At 50.6% G+C, this 19,712-nt stretch overlaps 2 protein-coding genes across 2 annotated transcripts; both read left to right on the forward strand.

Moving 5' to 3' along the window:
* Positions 1–377: 377 nt before the first annotated feature.
* Z518_06026 (uncharacterized protein) lies at positions 378–9,959 on the forward strand (the record flags this gene model as incomplete). The annotated part of the gene is made up of 2 exons (XM_013416836.1): positions 378–9,867; positions 9,919–9,959. 2 exons carry the CDS (start codon positions 378–380, stop codon positions 9,957–9,959), a joined length of 9,531 nt encoding a protein of 3,176 aa, XP_013272290.1.
* Positions 9,960–13,810: 3,851 nt separating this feature from the next.
* On the forward strand, positions 13,811–14,719 carry Z518_06027 (uncharacterized protein; the record flags this gene model as incomplete). Its single annotated transcript, XM_013416837.1, has 1 exon — positions 13,811–14,719. The coding sequence occupies one exon, from the start codon at positions 13,811–13,813 to the stop codon at positions 14,717–14,719; it is 909 nt and encodes a 302-aa protein (XP_013272291.1).
* Between the last annotated feature and the right edge of the window lie 4,993 nt (positions 14,720–19,712).

Below are 19,712 nucleotides of genomic sequence, written 5' to 3' on the forward strand. Positions count from 1 at the left end.
TCTGACGTAATGAACATCGCAGGAGTTGGCAGGCAGAATTTCGCAAAAAGAACATCCTTATTTCTACTGCGATTCAGTCCTTTTAACTGTTCGCTGAGCGATCCGACTGTTTCTTCGGCCTTTCTCTTAAGCTTAGCCTGATCCCCTACTACGCGCAAGCAAAGAGTACCTCATTTGGCCCCGCCATATTCGAGTGGTGCGACATCGATTCTTCTTCCCTCTAACCCCAGCCAATTCTTCTTGTTTTCATCTCTCGGTCACGGCCTGACTGTCGTTGCGTCCCCGACGTGATCGACTGATCCTTTCCTTATGTTGTATTCATTGCGACGGTTTCAGGATTCGACCCGGCCTGGGTGAAGGCCAAATTTAAAGACAAAATGTTGGAAAGTTTGGCTGCCAACCTTCTCAATCGGTTCTTGGGCATGTATGTCAAGAACTTCGACCCTAAACAGCTCAATGTCGGTATTTGGTCTGGAGATGTCAAATTGAGAAATCTTGAACTCAGACGAGAGGCTCTTGATCAGTTACATTTGCCCCTCAACGTCGTGGAAGGCCGCCTGGGTGAGCTCACCTTATCAATACCATGGTCCAATCTGAGGGGGAAACCTGTCAGAATCGACATCGAAGACGTGTTCCTACTCTCGGCACCGAAGGAGGAAGTCGACTATGATCCCGAAGAGGAAGAGCGGCGTGCGGTAGCGGTTAAGCTTGAGAAGCTTGAGAGCGCTGAATTACTGAAAGAGCGAAACACCGAGAGCATGAGTCCGGAGGAGCAGCAGAAAAATCAAAGTTTCACCCAAAGCCTGGTTACGGCGATTGTCGACAACCTCCAAGTCAGCATCAGGAATGTCCACATTCGGTACGAAGATTCAATAGCCACCCCTGGCCATCCCTTCGCCGTGGGACTGACCTTGAAGGAGATGAGTGCCGTCAGTACTGATTCCGAGTGGCACCCCACTTTCATCCAATCTACCTCTGGCACCACTCACAAACTTGCCGTTCTGAACTCGTTAGCGCTCTATTGGAACAGTGACGCAGATCTCTTCGGACCGGGGAAGGGCGGCGATGTCGGTGCAGAAGCGCAAGAAACCGACAAGGATGAGATGATAAGACGATTCAGAGAAGGAATCGAAGACACGGGCAATTCACAGTATCTCCTGAAACCGGTCAGTGGTCGAGCAGGAATTGAAATGGACAAAACCGGCAAAATTGACAGACCGAGGATCAAAGCACGCCTTCTCTTCCACGAACTCGGATTTATTCTCGACGAAGATCAGTATCGCGATGCTTTGATGCTTGTTGACCTCATGCACTATTTCGTCCGTCATCAAGAATACAAAAAAGATCAACCGGGGAAGAGTCCGAAAGAAGACCCAAGGGCTTGGCTCAAGTTTGCCGGGACTGCCGTATTGAACAAGATTCATGATCGAAATCGAAAATGGACCTGGGACTACTTCAAGGAACGCAGAGACACTCGGCAAAAATACATTGACCTGTTCAAGAAAAAGAAGAGGGAGAGTTTGACCGAACTGGAAATGAAAGATCTGGCTGACTTGGAGTATCGCTTGAGCTATGAAGACCTGCGATTCTGGAGATCCCTTGCCCGCAGCCAGCTCAGAAAAGAGAACGTCAGAGTCGAGAAGCCTGCTCAAAAGCAAACGTGGTCATCCTGGATTTGGGGCTCCAATCCTGCAGAAGACCAGAATGATGACGAAGCAGGCATGACGGAGGAACAGCGTCAGGAACTGTACAATGCCATCGACTGGGATGAGAAGAAGGCCATTGCGGACAGCGTGGATTTGCCTCGAGAGACCGTTAAGCTTCAGCTCGAGTCAAGCCTCAGGACAGGAAGCTTCACATTGAAACGTGACCCTCATGGCCAAGGAAATGAGGTTCTCAAACTCGTCTTTGACAACTTCCGAGCGAAGGCCCTTCAACGACCCGATTCACTCTTGGCTGATCTGGCTCTTGGTGGTTTCCGAGTCTACGACGGCACAACAGCGGGAAGCTTGTTTCCCCAGATCGTCAAAGTCAAAGGAGTGGAGGAACAACCCAAAGACGAGCTCCACGACGACACCGATGAAGATTTGGACGAGAAAAGTTCAGCTGACGAGGATGCGACAGAAAGGCAAGAGACCGAAGACAGTCTGTTCCATTTGATATTCGAAAACCGTCCTCTGGACGAGAGTGCCGACACCAAAGTCCTGTTGAAGCTGAAAAGCCTCGAATTTATTCACAACCCGAAGTTCGTCGTCGAGATTGCCAAATTCTTCAAACCGCCAGAACGACAGATGGAATCCATCGGTGCTTTGCTGGAGACTGCCGGAGCTACAGTGGAAGAGATACGTCAACAAACTCGAGCAGGCCTGGAATTCGCACTGGAAGAACATAAAACGATCAATGCGAACCTGGACATTCAAGCACCCATATTCATCATCCCGGAGAGCATCACGGAAGAGAGTACTCTTTGCATGATTCTGGACGCCGGTCATGTGAGCCTCAACAGTGAACTTGTCGACAAGGAGACCCTGCGGGATATTCATTCCAAACAAAAACAAAAATACACCGAAGAGGACTTCAAACAACTCGAAGGTTTAATGTACGACAAGTTCCACGTGAAGCTCGATTCGACTCAAGTCCTTATTGGACCCGGCATCGAGGCCACAAGGGCGCAATTAGAAGACCAAGACGATTCCAAAAACATGCACATCATTGATCGCATCAACATGGCATTTCTTCTCGAGAATTCAATCGTTCCCAAGGCTCCAGGCATAACCAAGATCCGGATATCCGGCACAATGCCTGTTCTCCACGCATCCATCTCGGACAAGAAGTACAAGAGTCTCATGAGGCTCTTGGAAGTGGCGATTCCTAAATTTGACACCCCCGAGCCACAGCCACACGGCGCCTCGCATGAGCCGGCTGGAGAGCTCAGGCCCGTGGATGACAAAAAGGGGAAGAGGGAATTAGTACAGCTCCTTGGGGCCAAGGAAATGCCCGTCATTGACCACGATTCGGATTCTGAAGACGCCCCGGTTCCAAAAAGAAGCAAGTCGGAAACTCCGGCAAATATCCATCAACGAAACTTCGAGATCAACTTCACCGTCGGGAAGCTACAGGCCTCACTCTATAATGCAGATCCAGACGGGAAGAAGCCGGATCAATTACTGGTGGAGCTGGTCGCGGAGCATTTTTTCTTCGGCTTCTATCTCCGGCCTTCCGACATGGTGGTAGAGGTGCTCCTCCGCTCTTTGACAGTTGACGATCATATTGAAGAAGAACCACTACCAGAGTTCAAGCAGATCATCTCTTCCAAAGGGTTCAAGGCAGAGGAAGGCAAAGACTTGTTCAACCTCAAATTTGTTAAAGTCAGTCCTGAATCACCAGAATTTCAATCCACGTATGAAGGAATTGCTACGAATCTTGACGTGTCTGTGTCAACCATCAATATTATAGTGACCAGACGGACGCTCCTGACGCTGCTCGATTTCGTCCTCATGACATTTGCAGGCCCAGGAGGTCAACAGCAAGAACAGCTTGACCAGAGGAAAGAAGAGAATAACCTAGAGATTCAGGTTGAAGAGGCGCAACCTGCCAAACCGCAGTCCGACAAAATTAGGATCAAAGCCCGGCTGACTAGTATTGCCATGATCCTGAACAATGATGGTGTTCGACTGGCCACATTGTCTTTGAATTCTGGCGATGTTGGAATCTTCCTCGATGCAGGGACAATGCAGGTCAAAGCAAGACTGGGTAGTCTCTCCTTGATTGATGATGTCAATCAAGGAGCGCCTGAAAATTCACCATTGCGCCGGCTCATCGCCATTGAAGGGGACGACTTGGCGGATTTTAAATACCAAACTTTCGATGCTTCTCGGAAAGACTATCCCGGCTATGACTCGAGGATATACTTGCGCTCCGGGTCCATCAAAGTCAATTTTCTGGAGGAGCCATTCCGCAAGATCATGGAGTTTGGTGTCAAGTTTGGAAAAATGCAGGCTCTTTTCAATGCTGCCAGGCAAGCGGCCGCAAATCAAGCTACACAGGTCCAGGAAAGTGCCCAGAAGATGCATTTCGATGTGTTTGTCAAAACCCCTATTCTTATCTTTCCCCGGGCCATGGTTGACGATCGGCCCCGCGACCTCCTCACCGCGTACCTCGGTGAAATCTACGCCAAAAATCGGTTTGTCGGAGTTCCAGGGCAAAAGGATGGACTCCTGGTGAACAAGATATCAGCGGGCATAAGACATATCCGCCTCATAACCGAATTCCACTTCGAGGATGGAACGTCCCAGGAACTGGAGATGATTGATGAGATGGACTTGGATTTCAAGATCAGATATCTTGAGCATCAAGCCGGACTTGAGACGCCAGATCTGGAAATCAATGGTTCGATGTCCCCTATCAATTTGAGAATATCTCAGGCTCAATTTAAGTTTCTGATGGAGCTGTCAAAGACCATACCAGCAGCGTTCGCCACCGAGGACGAATCGGAGGTCGAAATCGCGGAAGAGCTGCCAACGTCTATCGCAGGAACAACTAAAGAAGCACCGTCGGAAAAAGACGTGGCCGAAAAGCCTGCTCGGCCATCATTCCAAGGTCCTGAGCTTGGATCGAGCACCGAGACATGGACCAAGCTCAGTTTGGCGTTCAAAGCCCCAATGATTGGTCTGGAGCTCATTTTAGCCGAGGATGATGAGCCTATTGAAAATTTCGAAGCCGCCAGCATCTCAAAATTCTCTTTGAACGAGACCAATGTCAAATTGAGAATGGTCAGCGATGGTGCATTGGAAGCAGAACTTCTTATCCACTCCTTCACGATCCGTGACAGTCGTACCAAGGAGACCAACAAGTTCCGAAAGATAATGTCACTAATCAATAGCGATGTGCAACAACAGTTTATGGCCAGCGTCTCAATCTCAGGTGGGGAAGACCGACACACGATTGTGATACTCACGATCGACAGTCCTCGGATTATTGTTGCTTTGGATTATATCTTTGCGCTTCAGGCCTTTGCTAATGCAGCTCTACGGTCAAATGAGCCTCCACCGATCGCGGAGGTGGAAGATTTAACCGATCAAAGCGAGGATACTCCCATAGAACGACAGGAACCGAGTCAAGTGAGGACTGTGGATGCGGAATCAGACACAAGCTCTTCGATGAACCTGTCATTCCGGATCAACATTGTGGATGCCCAGATCATTCTCATTGCAAATCCGGCAATCTCCAACACCGAGGCCATTGTTCTCGGCACCAAAGAAGTACTTGCGTCACAACAGAACGCCACAACGCTGCAGATTACAAAAGTGGGAATGTTTCTGTGTCGAATGGACAGATTTGAAACCAGCCGCCTTCGGATACTCGACGATTTCAGTATTCAAATGTCGATGGACAACCGAAGCCAAGGGAAGGATTCATCCATAACCTCGATTCATATCGGTGTCGAACCGCTCGTGCTCCGCCTTTCTCTGCGCGATATATTGCTTGCAATGCAGATCGTCAGCAAAGCCTCATCTACCATGCTGCAAGCCGAGGTGCAACAAGATTCAGACCCGAAGAAGCTGAAGGAGGTCACCGGCTCGCCCAAAGCCTCTTCCACGAAACGCAAATCCACAACGGGAAAAACATCAACAATCGCAAATAGATCGAAGAGATCAAAGCCCATATCCCAGGACGAGCCCAAACAACCTCTCAAGAAATCGGCTGTCATGAGTCGCGAAGAGTTGATTGCACAAATTGAGGGTATCCGAGTGATTCTGATTGGAGACTTACATGAACTCCCGCTTCTGGACTGGAGCGTGAAGAAATTCGACGTTGATGTCCGAGACTGGTCTGGTGCGATGACGGCGGATACCAAGTTCGACACTTTTATCAACGTCTATAATTTCTCCAAGTCAGCCTGGGAGCCACTCATTGAACCATGGAAGTTGGGATTCCATATGTCCAAGCAACTCCATCCTGACCTTCTCTCGATGGAAGTATACTCCCACAAGACGATGGAACTCACAATAACCTCAGCAACCATTGCTCTTGCATCCAAGTCATTTGATGTCCTCTCCACGGACGAGGACATCCTCTCAAAGCCGCGGGTCGCGGACGCACCGTACCGAATCCGCAACTACACGGGATTTGACCTCAGTGTATGGGCGGACGAGAAGAGTGACACCGCAGCGGCAGCCAGGCTTAGTGATGGAGAGGAATATGCCTGGCGCTTTGAAGACGCAACGTCGATGCGGGAGAATCTCACCCCAGAAGGAAACGCGGGCTTGGTCGGAGTCAAACTCGAAGACAGCGGCTTTGATAGCGTCAGCCGGATCGCTGTCATCCGCGAGGGGGAGACGTTGTACAATCTCAAACCAAGAAAGGACAACGTCCAGCACCGCATGCTGGTGGAGGTGCAACTCGGGCCGGATCACGTCAAGTACATTACCTTCCGCTCGCCACTCCTGGTTGAGAACAAGACCCAGATCCCCATTGAGATGGCCGTCTACAGTCCAAGAGAGGGCCACCTGCTGAAGATTGAGAAGATTGCTCCGGGCGAGGGAAAGCCTGCTCCTGTCGGAGCCGCATATGTTCATTCTCTTGTCGTGCGTCCTGATCAAGGGTTTGGATATGGCTGGTCAAACGAGCGATTGTTTTGGAAAGATCTCTTGAAACGATCGACCCGAACGATCACCTGCGAGTCGGAGACCAGGGATGAGTCACCTCCGTTCTTCTTCCAAATGCATGCTTCGTATGACAGTAAAGATCCGATGACCAAGATCTATCCTTATATGAGAATACGAATTTCTGCACCGGTGGAAGTCCAGAATCTCCTGCCCTACGATTTCAAGTATCGCATCTACGACAAGAACACGAAGAAGGATTGGACCAATTTCCTCCGCAAAGGAGGCGTCAGTCCCGTGCATGTCGTGGAGCTTTCCCATCTCTTACTGCTCAGCGTCGACATCGAGGACACACCTTTCAAGCAGAGTGATTTTGCCATCATCAACACTCAAGAAGAGTTTCGACGTGAGAAACAACTCCAATTGAAGGATGGGTATAACGCCCAGCTCCGGCTTAAGCTTCACTATACGAACATCAAAGACAGCGGGGGCGCATTTCGAGTCTCCGTCTACAGCCCATACGTACTCTTGAACAAAACCGGACTTGAAATGAGCGTTCAGAGCAAGGCGTTTTTGGGCTCCTCCAAAACTTCCTCATCACACGCCGCACGGACCGGCTTTGGGAAGGGAAAAGCTTTACCCATGATGTTCTCTTATCCCACCGACGATCGCAAGAATCGATCACTCTTGAAGATTGGAGACTCGACTTGGAGCAAGCCGCAGAGCTTTGACGCCATCGGGAGCTCATATGAAGTTGTTTTGGCTTCCGCATCCGGTAAATCAGAACTGCATGTTGGAGTCTCTGTGGCAGAGGGCAAGGGAAAATACAGCTTGACAAAAGTCGTCACGTTGGCTCCTCGGTTTATGCTGAAGAACAGGATCGGCGAGGACGTGGAGCTGCGCGAACCCGGATCATCGGAGGTCCTCAGGATGAAACCCAATGACCTCCTGCCCATTTATTTCATGCGACATAGTCCAGAGAAACAGCTCTGCCTCTGCTTCCCTGGAGTGAATAACCAGTGGTCGTCTCCATTCAACCTCGCTAATGTTGGGATGACGCATGTCAAGCTGGCCAAACAAGGTCAACGACAAAGGCTGATCCGTGTGGAAATCATCCTTGAAGATGCGACTTTGTTTTTGCATTTCAGCATCGAGACCAGTCACTGGCCGTTCTCCATGCGAAACGAAAGCGATACCGAATTTCTGTTCTTCCAGGCGAATCCGAACATTGCCGAGGATGAAGAAGAAGACCGTGGGAGCGGGTGGAAGCCGATCCGATACAAACTGCCTCCTCGAAGCATTATGCCATATGCCTGGGATTACCCTGCGTCGAAGAACAAAGAACTTGTTCTCACTGCCCGAGGCAGAGAGCGATATGTCAAACTCGTGGAAATCGGCAATCTGATACCCATCAAGTTGCCACCGGATGAACGTGGGGGTCCTATGAAAGTCATCGATGTCAATATCGTGGCCGACGGGCCCACGCAAACGCTGGTGCTGTCCAACTACAAACCGTCAAGATCATTGTATCGGCAGAAAACCGGCCAAACGACGGCCTCACAAACGAGTCTCAATCAAGGATTTGAAGTCAAGTTGATCGAGTCCGAGGTCAATTTCAAGGCAGAGCTTCGCCTGGGTGGTATAGGGATATCTCTCGTCAACAGCAACTTGAAAGAACTGATGTATCTGACTTTCCGTGAGATCGAGTTCAAGTACGGAGATTCCAAATTGTACCAGACGCTGAACGCGACAGTCAAGTGGATACAGTTCGACAACCAGCTGTATGGCGGCATCTTCCCCATTCTGTTGTACCCGAGCGTGGTACCAAAGACGGGAAAAGAAATGGAAGCTCATCCTATCTTCCACACCATGGTCACCAGGGTCAAAGATGACTCGTACGGTGTTCTCTACGTCAAGTATGCCACGCTGCTTCTACAACAGATTACCGTAGAGCTCGACGAGGATTTCATCTTCGCGATGCTGGACTTCCTGAAAGTTCCTGGCGCGTCGTGGGCAGAAGAGAAGGAAGGGAAGCTCTGTGACGAAGACTTGGACGTTCCCGAACCCACCCGAGAGGAACAAGGACAAGATGTTTACTTCGAACTGCTCCATTTGCAGCCCATTCAACTGGATCTGTCGTTTGTCAGAACCGAACGCATCAACGCCGAGGAGGCCTTTGTGAACAGCCCGTTGATGTTCTTTGTAAATGTGATGACCATGTCCATGGGCAATGTCAACGATGCTCCCATCAAACTCAACGCGCTCATGTTGGAAAATGCAAGAATATCTGTTCCGGCATTGATGGCAAACATCCAAAGCCACTACACGCAAGAAGTCCTCCGCCAAGTTCATATCATTCTCGGGTCGGCAGACTTCTTGGGCAACCCGGTGGGCTTGTTCAACAGCGTCAGTTCCGGCGTGGCGGACATCTTCTACGAGCCGTACCAGGGTCTCGTGATGACAGACCGACCGCAGGAACTGGGAATTGGTATCGCCAAAGGAGCGAGCAGTTTCGTCAAGAAGTCCGTCTTCGGGTTCAGTGACAGCATGGCCAAATTTACCGGATCCATGTCCAAGGGACTGGCGGCCGCCACGATGGACAAGGAGTTCCAGGACCAGAGACGGATGTCCAAGAGCAGGAACCGACCCAAACATGCTCTCTACGGCGTCACATCCGGAGGCAGCGCCTTTGCCGCCAGTATGGCCAGCGGTATTGGAGGCCTCGCCCGCCACCCGCTCGAGGGTGCAGAGCGAGAGGGGGCCTTGGGTTTCGTGAAGGGCGTAGGGAAAGGTGTGCTGGGACTTGCGACAAAACCCGCAATTGGCGCTTTCGATCTCGCATCCAATGTGGCCGAAGGCGTCCGGAACACCACGACAGTCTTTGACGCGGAGGGCCTTGACCGTGTACGCTTGACTCGTTTCATCGGCATGGACGGGATCGTCCGTCCTTATTCCCAACGGGAAGCACTGGGACAATTTTGGCTGAAGACGTGTGACGACGGCAAATATTTCAGCGAAGACTACATTGCCCATCTGGAGCTTGAGGGCCGCGACATGATGGTCATGATTACGTATGACCGGATCCTCATGATTCGAACCAAGAAGTTGCGGATGGAATGGGATGTCAAATTGACAGATGTGCAAACAATCAGCAAAGAGAGGACTGGTATGAGCATTGGATTGAAAGGCGGAGCAAACGGACCTTTCATTCCTGTCACCGACGAAGGAAGCAGAAACTGGCTATACAGGCAGATTGCTATCGGTAAGTACAAGTGTCACGCTGAGGACATGACAAGACTGATGCGTTGTCTAGCCGTGAACGCTTTCAATGACAAATACAACGCCAAAGGATGAAGAGCCCATGGCGAGGAATAGTAACAAGGAACGGCGGCGACAAGGGGCATTAATGACCAACACGAAAATGATACTCTTATTTGATATTCGAACACCTTATGATGGCTGAAATGTATGACCATGTATGACTATTCTGGAGAGGAGCAGTCATCCTCTGGTTTGCCTCTGCTACGACGAAAGCAAAAGAATAAGGATGCATGCGGTGTCGGAGGGTGTTGGCATTTCAAATTGTATGAACAAGATATGAAAAGTGCAATTTCGACGGCGATATAGGCAATAGAAGCCAAAACTCTCTATACACGCGATAACTCGGGTTTACTCCTTACTGTCGCCCCGTCGGCCGGGTCGACCTTGGGAGGCTCTCTCGAAGACGACGCAAGGATGACGATGGGGCTCATGAAGTCGACTCGGTCGACGGTGATAGAAGAGATCCCCTAGCACTACCACCTCCACTGAATCACCAATGGCAAAATGTTATTGCCCGTTCAGTCTGCATGTCAGTGGGCGGTTCGGGGAGGACACTGACAGTTCAGCGCTCTTCTCATGTGGAGGTGTTTCGCTCGATAGGTGAACAATCACTGAGAACGAGAAGGTAAATACCACTTTAGGACCTCGCTGTTGTTTTGCTGAACTATGAGGGCGAGAGACAGACTGGACAGCCACAGAAGCAAAGGGGATTGCATCGAAATGGGCAAGGTATTGTGCTCTCCAGTACAGGAGGGCGCTGATTGAGGGTGACGGGAGGTGGGGAGTGTCTCGTCAAGGATGAGATACGTATCCACATCATCAACTGAGAATACTCTCCTTACGCCTGCAATGAGTTATAGGTCCATCTGAACATGGTCCTCGATTGCAGGAGATCTTGGGATATGGTCTCATCACCTTGCAGCCGCTTTCTAGCATTTTGATTCCACATTTCCAATTCAATGCGACATCGTATCCTTCTGATGACAAAACGCCTCCGCCTCTCTAAACTCGGTTGAGACCATGGAGTTCAACCTGGTCAATCGTCCTCTTCCCCATTTTCTCATCTGCAACTCATATGTTCCAACATAGACCTGTCAGAAGCATTTGATTTGCGATCTGCTCCTCCCGACTGGAGAATTTGCGCTTCCCAGGTGCTCTCCGGGCCCCCAAGACACTCCGTCCGGCAAACGATGCTGTGAGGTAAGTGGTCCCGGGACACCTGTCATCGCGAGAATTTTGACAGCTTCAGCCTTGGAAAAAGTCCTCATATTAGCCTTAGCCTGAATCAAACTTTCTGCCTTTCCACAAACTGAGCGTCATTCCAAATCGGGAAACGTCGTCGTTTGCCAATAGAAAGATGCACACCCTGGTCACAGTCAACCTGGGGACGATTGGATTCCAAAAATCCTCCAATCCGGCAGCTTGTTTCCGGCAAAGTATAGCCATGTCGAGGGACATGACCGAACGACCTGCAGGAGTCTTGTTCAGGTGCTGCACCCTCAATCGCACAGAGGCTTGCGGCTTGCATTCAAGTGATTCAGATATTCATTTTGCCGATAGAGTACCGTCTCCAGAGGCTCAGGGAGAGCGCCTCTGGAAATTACAACTTCCCAACCTTCCAGAGGCGTCGAGAAACCTGTTCCTGTAGATGGCGGTGCTGTCATTGATTTCAGCCAATATCTCGAGCCTTGTGTAAACGATGCCGACCTCCCAGACACCCTATCACCTACATGGAATGTCAGCTCGAACTGCCAACTCTCTGGTGCCTTTTTGACAGCGGCATCTATGCAACAGATGTATCGATCGACCTCAGGTGGTTTCGTTGAGACGTGAGAGGCTTTTAGAAAAGTGGTCGGTGAAATGGCTACAGGACAATACTTTATGTCCCATCGTCCTGAAGCGATCAGGATTCTTCCATCTATCATATCTCGCGCTTCCTCCAGGGGCCTTCGCACAGCTCAAGCCAGCTTCGCATCCTCTGGTGAATCAAACAGCTGTACTTGTCGTCGACCGAACAAACCTAAATCTGGTCCGATATTCCTTTCAATATCTTTCCTCACTCGTAACAGTCGCCGGGGAAGATGCATCGACCTAGTGATTAGCACTCTGGCCACCGGGTTCAGGTTCGTCAGCGCCGCTGGCAGGTAAGTTTGCGCACAAATCCAAACGCCGACAAACAGACGCTCACGGCGGTTTCAGTGTGACTTTGGATGATTTCTTCATCTTTGTCTTCAGCCACTTGGCCGTCGAGTATGGGTATGCCTTGCTCTACGAATGTACCCGTTCTGCTCCTCGGTTTCACTGAGCACGGAGGTTTGATGAGGCTCGCGAAGCCCTATGCTGTATTATATGAGCCGCCTTTATCGTTGGATGCGTTAAGACAGAGTGGCACAGCACCATCTTATGTAAGAACATCGCCGCCGTCCACAGTTACGGGACTGATACTACAGCTGGCTATGAGTGTACGGCAACCCTTGTGGCCGTGGGAATTTTCACAATAGATTGGATGACAGATTTGCATGAAGATGACCATGGACGGTGGAAAATGGAGGAGAGTCAGGTAGCGACATGGAGGGGCCGGGAAGGGAAGAGGATTGAAGGACGGGGGAGGCCCGGCGTGGGCTGGAGGTAAACCTGGGGACTTCGAGGACTGGGGACTGCGGAACCAGAGGGCCCCTAAAATCCAAAAGCCGCCCACTCCCGCACCTACAAGTACACACCTGCACCCACGCCCATACTTCCGACCTGACCATTTCGGTATTTTCTTTGAGATCTTCATCCATGATGGGCATGTATTTCCAGATTACGGTACATATAACAACACCCTCTATCGTGAGAGCGCCTCAGGATAGCCAAACTTGGGAATGAAATCCGGCACCCTCGCACTGGCATCTCGATCCAAGGACCATCTGCTGTGTGGGAAAAGGAGGGGAGTTTTGGTCGATTACAACCCTCCGTGCGGTGAGCGGACGGATGAGGATGCTGCAAATTGCTGCGGCCCGGATGGTATAAGTCCATAATTCCATCAATCGGGACGGGCAGTTGGCTGACGGCCGAGGTCTGAGGCAGGCCGCAGACACAAAGACCATCAGACAGACCACCCATGGACTGCCAGCTGTTGAAGCCGTGCAGCTGCAGCGGGGGTTGCAATTAAGCTGCAAGTATATCCAACATCTTTTTCGTCCTGGCACCTCGAGGTTTCTGAAACTAGCATGCCAATGAGGAGCCAGATAGCTGCATATTTGGATTGCAAGCGAGGGAGAGCTGATGTTCTGACAGAGCGAGTGTCCCACGATCACACCCCCTCCCTTGGGTCAACCATGTTCAAACCGACCATCCACAACCTGTTGATATGGAAGACTGGGCGTCCGTTCCCACTTAGGACAAACTCGTCTTGTTTTTTTCTTTTGATCCCACACCCATCTCGTATTCCGGACGCATGCCTAACAAACCGCAATCTACCTAGCTTATGGACGAACGTGGCATGATCAATGTCGGGCCAACCTCTCCTTTTTTTCCCATGCACATCGTTAAGTTTCCGCTGAGACCGGGACAACATGGACAAGAAGTGGTGGCCCGCTGGAATTGCCAGGGGGAGAGAAGGGAGAAGAAAAGGAGAGTTTGGTGGTTTGAACTGGCCTCCTTTATGACGAGGGAATTCTCCAGGACCAGCAAACTACACTCTACAACAGTGAGCCTTCGATCTCCCACATCCTTTCTTCATCCATCCTCCGTTGGCAAGAGTGATTGTATCCCGTCTCCAGGCAAACCTTCGAGCAAGTCCTCAAATGAATATCCAAACAAATACATGAGCCGACCCCTCGAGCAACACCCAAGCAAGTGGTCTAGAAAGCCCTTAGGCCTCAACAGCAAGTCATGGGACCATGACTCGAGCTACCTTCCAAGTTCCAGGTTTTGAAGGCTGGCAGAGGGCTGCAGAGGACTGGGATTACGTTGTCAACTTTGGCCTTTTCTTGGATAATCAGTTCCTCCAACACCAAACAAGAAAGCTAGAGCTCGTTTCCGGCGAGACTCTTGAAAATCCCAGGCACGGGCACAGGAGTTGCACACCACGACGCCCCCGCCCATTGAACAGGCCGCGGTCAACTCCTCATTTGGACTTTGCGACATTGGCAATCACATCTCCTGCCGAGGATGGCGCAATTCAGTTGGCCATTGCCCCGTCTGACGACGATCAAGCATCTTGGTCTCAGCTTCCAGGCCCACTGCTACCACAACCTACGGAAACCGTCCAGTCAGATCACATTGGGAATGCATTCGTGACCTTCTCAAGACGCGGGAGACCAGCTCCCTTTGTTCAACTCCCTTCTGAAATCGTCCACCAGATATGGGGAGAATGGGTCCGCGTTACTTATCGTTTCGACACCGCTTTCTACTACTTCGCGACGTGGAGGCTCATCGCAGCAATCCAAGCATCCCAATACGAGGCAGAATACAGAGGCCTTGGCAGGATGTTGTACAGATTGGCCGAGCGACAGAGGAAATCTGGCAATCAGGAAGCCCGCACCATCCTGCACGTCCTCCAAGGCTCTTTCCGAATCCTTGTCGTGGACATCTGCGGCATACAATACTTGGGCGCAATCTTCTGGTGGCAAAGTGATGTTACGAAGTGGAGCCTACCCATTTCAGTCCAGTTCTACGCCTTCGACAATGGTCACACCTATAGACTCACCATGACCTCACGATTTTTCAGGACACTCCCTCCGGCCTTTGCTCTCAATGGTTCCATGGCTTTCCAGGAGGTCGAGGAAATTCCGGCATGTCACTACTGATTCATAGCGTTCGAAGGAGCGTTAATGACGATCATGCGAAGCCGAAATTGATACTGACATTGACGTTGATGCCGAGTGGTCCTTGGACGAGGTCGAGGTTGCTGTGACTGGTCCACATTTGGGGCATTTTCCCTGTTCAGGAGTTCCGGAATCTTCCAAGATCCTAGTGGTGATGTCGAAGATTATTCTCGAGCTCTAGACTGGATGACCTTGTTTCTTTCCTCTCCTCTCTATACGTATTTGGGTCTGGATTTAGGCTAAGTTATGGGTTCTCGTGCCATGTCTTTTTAATGTTTGATGCTCTGCTTTCCTCGGAGACTATCCCCTCCGAGTTTCTCTTCCACCATTTCCTCATTCTCTATGTTGACCGAACCTCTGCCGCCATGCCGTCTCTTCATGCGGCAATTCTTATCTCAATTCTTTGTTGCAAGAATCCTTTATCCCTCCCAGGAATGATGTGATATTGGCGAAATCCATCACCGCTCACACTTTCGAACTGTCTCCCCCCTCTCTGAAGTAGGGATGTGAATGCAGGTCTGAAATCCAAAAATATTTGATTCATATGCAACCACTTCGCAGAGAACTAGGTCCTAGAGATCGAGGAAGGGGGGCTACGAATCACAATTTAGATATTATTATCCATCTGGCCCGCTCTCAACCGTGATGGCGCTACGCACGGGGAAGTATGCATTGCTATCGGCAGTGGGGCTACGGAGGCCTAGTGCATGTTGATCATTAGCGTAGCCTCGTCTGCGGGATCCCTCGTATAAAGTACTCCACACGTTACTCCCACATCTACCTTAGTTCGGTTAACGGGTGGCGGCTAATAAGGAACTGTACAGGCCATCATCACACTGGGCCGCTTGGACGACCCTGCTGACAAGAGCGGGAACACGAAGACCAGGATCATGTCATTCCAAAGCCGCCAGCATGTGGAGATCCAAACTATAATGGCAGCGGATCTGGTGCATTTGGAAGCCTGGGGTTTTAGTCCTGAGTCAAATCCAATGCTCAACTGTGTCTGACATGAATGGAATTCAGTCAAAACCACCCCTCCTGGGCCACCTTGCAAGAGCATGAAGGCGTGTCGAGGGAAGGCATCTCCGTGAATAGAAGACTGTCATTCGTCGAACGGTTTCCGTCTCGCATTGCATAGGTAGTACGCGAAGCGATACGCGCCGCGCTCCATTTTTTTTGGTGGTGGCGCTCCACTATGGCCAAGAGGAGTTGCTGGAGAGCCAAGTCCTTGAACTTCAACCCCTAGACTTCTGGCTCGGGAGCTAGGTGGAGCGACTTTCTTGCCGGCGAATTCGCCTACCATCGCATGGACCAGGATCGCCAGAATCAATGTTATCAATGACGGCAGTCGATCACTTGTCATCCAGCATATAAGCGAGGTCATACATGGTACGGGCTTGACCGCAGTCCCGCCAACCCTGAACTTGGCCTGGTGGGATGTGCTCTGACCATGAGATGTGAAGCCAACAGTGACGGAAAATGTGATTGGGTACACTCCTGTTGCTTGCTCGAACTTTCCCCCACTCTTCCCTGCCATTATTCTGCTTCCCCGGGTGGACATGCAGCAGCCTAGAGTTATCCTCAACTTGGCACACGACCTGGCAGCCTCAGTTGAACTGAAGGCATGGTAGCGTGTGCACACCAAGTTCTCCTGCTCGAAAATGTGGACATGTTATTCTTTCAACATGAATTTGATGTGTCTTAAATGGCCTTGATCTGTCTGGAACAACTGGAGAACAGGAACTTGGTCTTTTTCTTTGACTCCGTGCTACTTTTCGGATAATTGTCTCAACGGAGAGTCGGCTTGCACAACCAGGATGGCAGCATTAAGAAGTGGGGGTAGGACATGTAGCTATCAGGTGCCTGAAAATGTGTTTCTGGCGTCCGGTTTCACGCTATAGTGTAGCTTTGCCTGCCCCAGAGAACCCTCACAATCCTCGCCGTTTGGATGGAGCCGGTTCGAGCCAGAGGTTTCGTTTGGCAAGCTCTGCTGCGTCATGAATCACAGTTCTGATGCAGACACAAAATATTTCCTTGCTCAGCGAAGGCATATCGACCAGGAAAATCAAGGAACATTTCGTCCTATCAAGGCAGTACAATTTGTCCGAAGGACTGCGGATCTAAAAAAGGCCATACGGATCTCGAGGAACTTGGCGTGACGCCTGTGACACCCATCGGCGATCGCCTAGGCACCTATAGCTGGGCCTCGTAAGGCTGCATGTTCCAGCTAACAGAAAGCACAACTGAAGGCTAACTTGAAGCTAGCTGGGTGCCTTGTGAGCTTAACTGGACTGCCACTTTCTATTGCAAGAACCTAGGGGATCGGTTAACTAAAGTACTCCATTATTCCGGGTAAAAGAATGGGCTATACAGGCCTATACAACCCCCCAGCCTTGACAGACACAGCCCGGAGTGATCATTAGTAGGTAAACAGCGGTACCCCGAACGGCGCCGAAGGACTCCAGAAAACAACCGAAGTGCAAGAATGGCTTTCCAGATTGTCTGCCACGGGGAAGGTTGGACATGGAGTCTGAGAGAACACATAGCTGAAAACGATCCCTTCCGGGTCGTTGGGATTGAAATTTACTCAAGCAGGGTTGCACAGCCGTCCCGGGTTGGAGAGAACATGATGCACACCCCGTATCACACACATAGGCGCAAAGGCCGATGATGCCCCAACAGAACCCAATTTGAGCCTTCACTCTTCACAGCGACTATCACGGTTGCAATGCTTCTTCGGAAGAGGGAGGGAAGGGGAGAAGAAGGGCCAACAACGTGGATCAGTTGCACTAAATTTGTTCGACGGAAGCGACATAGAACGCTCTATTCGCGATCAGCCCCGAGAATGTCCCCTGTCACCCAAGTAGTCCTGCGCCATTACTGTAAAACCGGGGCATTTTCTGCTGGATATACTCCGACTCCCATGGCCACTTTCCGGTAAACAAACATTCTTCGCACGCAAATATTTTGCCAAAAAAGGTGGATATCCGGTCAAGGACGTTCGGAAACATTTTCCCCATGAGCAACGCCATATGTGAATGGCCTTCGAATTCTATGTCTTCGACGGGCTGGCTGGTCTTGCGCAAAAGTTTTGTCAATCTTTTGCCCCCACTATTGAAGATGTCACACCCCATGCGGATTATCAGAATCGGAGGTAAGAATGCCGATTTCAACACACTTTTTGGAACATGGAGAGGGTTTTGTGTCCAGTCCTTGCGATTGACTCCATCTGGTAGATAGAGTTTGCGAAAACTTGCGACCGACTTAGGGCCACACCAGGGCGCATGTCTGCCACCAAACCAGGCCAGAAAGCTGTGACCAGTCCATGTGTTATCGAGTAATGCTGGAGCAATGAGGAGGATGCCACCAGGGAGAGGTTGCTTCATCTCCATTCTTCGGACGGCAAGGACGAATGCCAAATTGGCTCCCCTGCGGTCTTTTCAGAGCTGGCCTCGGGGGTAAGATCGAAAAGTCACTCACGTTGATACTCCCCCAAAGACAGAATAAGCCGTTCAAATGCAGATCACGCTGGTGATCCCACACATATTGGTATGCCGAGCATATGTCAGCCACCACCGCTGGAAACGGATGCTCTGGAGCACGGCGATAACCAACGTGGACTACGGCACAACGGAGATCTTCTTTTCCATCAGCAATCGGCAAAGACGACCGGAAGGGGGAAAGATCTCAAACCGGTGCAAATTTTTTTGGAAGATGATGCCATCACTGTCGATGTCTCCGAGGACAAATCCGCCTAGGTCCTGATCAGCAAGGAAGATCTAATGAAGATCTTTGGAGCTGTTCACATCCTGAGCACCAGAAAATTGCTGGGAGAGCTTTACATGGGTGAGTAAAGCTCGGACGGTAGATTCTGATCTCGAATTGCTCCCCAGGAATAGGTATATCTGTCCGGTCCGACTCAGAACCATCGATATCGTCCTCCGACAATGGAGACTGTACGACACGAAATTCAGGATTCCATGGATATAGGGCCCGAGGCTTACGGAATTGCAGGACAGTATCGTGTAGAACGACATAATTTTGGTCGAGCCTCTTCATCATTGAACGATGCAAAGGCTGCTGAGGCTGCTCCCCAGCCTGGGAGCTCGCAGCATTTCGTGCGAATAGATTGTTGCGGCAAAACAACGCCATCGATCAACGGCCAGGGACTTGATTCGGAGTTCGTCCCTGAAACTGGTCTTTGAAGATCTCAGGAGAGAAATAGAAGTGGAGGCGAGTTGAGGAATGAACGAGTGCGGCCGGGCGGGAATGATCGAATATATCGAAGAACTCGACAGAAGTTTCCGGCGACCCCCTACGTCCCAGCCTCCCAGTCCTCTTAACCTTAATCACCGTATTGGTGATCGGTGATATTCGAATGGGCTTCATGTAACCTGTTCGGCGGTGGCTGTCGACTTGGACAACGCATGAATTTTACTCATCGGTCAGTCTATGAGTTTATTCATTCTCTGGGCCAGCTGTAAGCCATCTGAATGTTCCCATCACTATTACGGCGAGGCTTGCCTTGGCGGGGGCCCTTGTGGCTACTCCAAGATATACTGGTATTGGATTCCATCACGGCTGAGCCATGCTCGGGGGTACCAGTTCCCTGAGACCGTTCGAAACTTGTCATGGTGTAAGAGCTGGGCACGCAGGCGCAGCGGGTCAGGTGCTAGGATGTCACATTATTTTCCCAAGTATTTCCTTCTACCGCTACCTTGATGCTCTCACGACAGGACTTCCAACACCATTTCCGGGCCTCTCAAACCATACGCCCACAAACAATCTGTTTTCCTTCCCAGTCATCACAGTTTGCGGACCCGCATCCCTCGTATGTGACAAGAGATTGTCCATGAAAAAGACAGGAGACTGGTAATTTCGGATACGAGGACGGAATGGAGTACGTGTGGACTACTTTAGCCTGCCTGGCTGATCTTCCTTCTCGGCAAAAATTGGTCTCGGTTGACTTCTCTCC

Source organism: Rhinocladiella mackenziei (assembly GCF_000835555.1).
Source record: "Rhinocladiella mackenziei CBS 650.93 unplaced genomic scaffold supercont1.4, whole genome shotgun sequence".
NCBI classification, from domain to species: Eukaryota; Fungi; Ascomycota; class Eurotiomycetes; order Chaetothyriales; family Herpotrichiellaceae; genus Rhinocladiella; species Rhinocladiella mackenziei.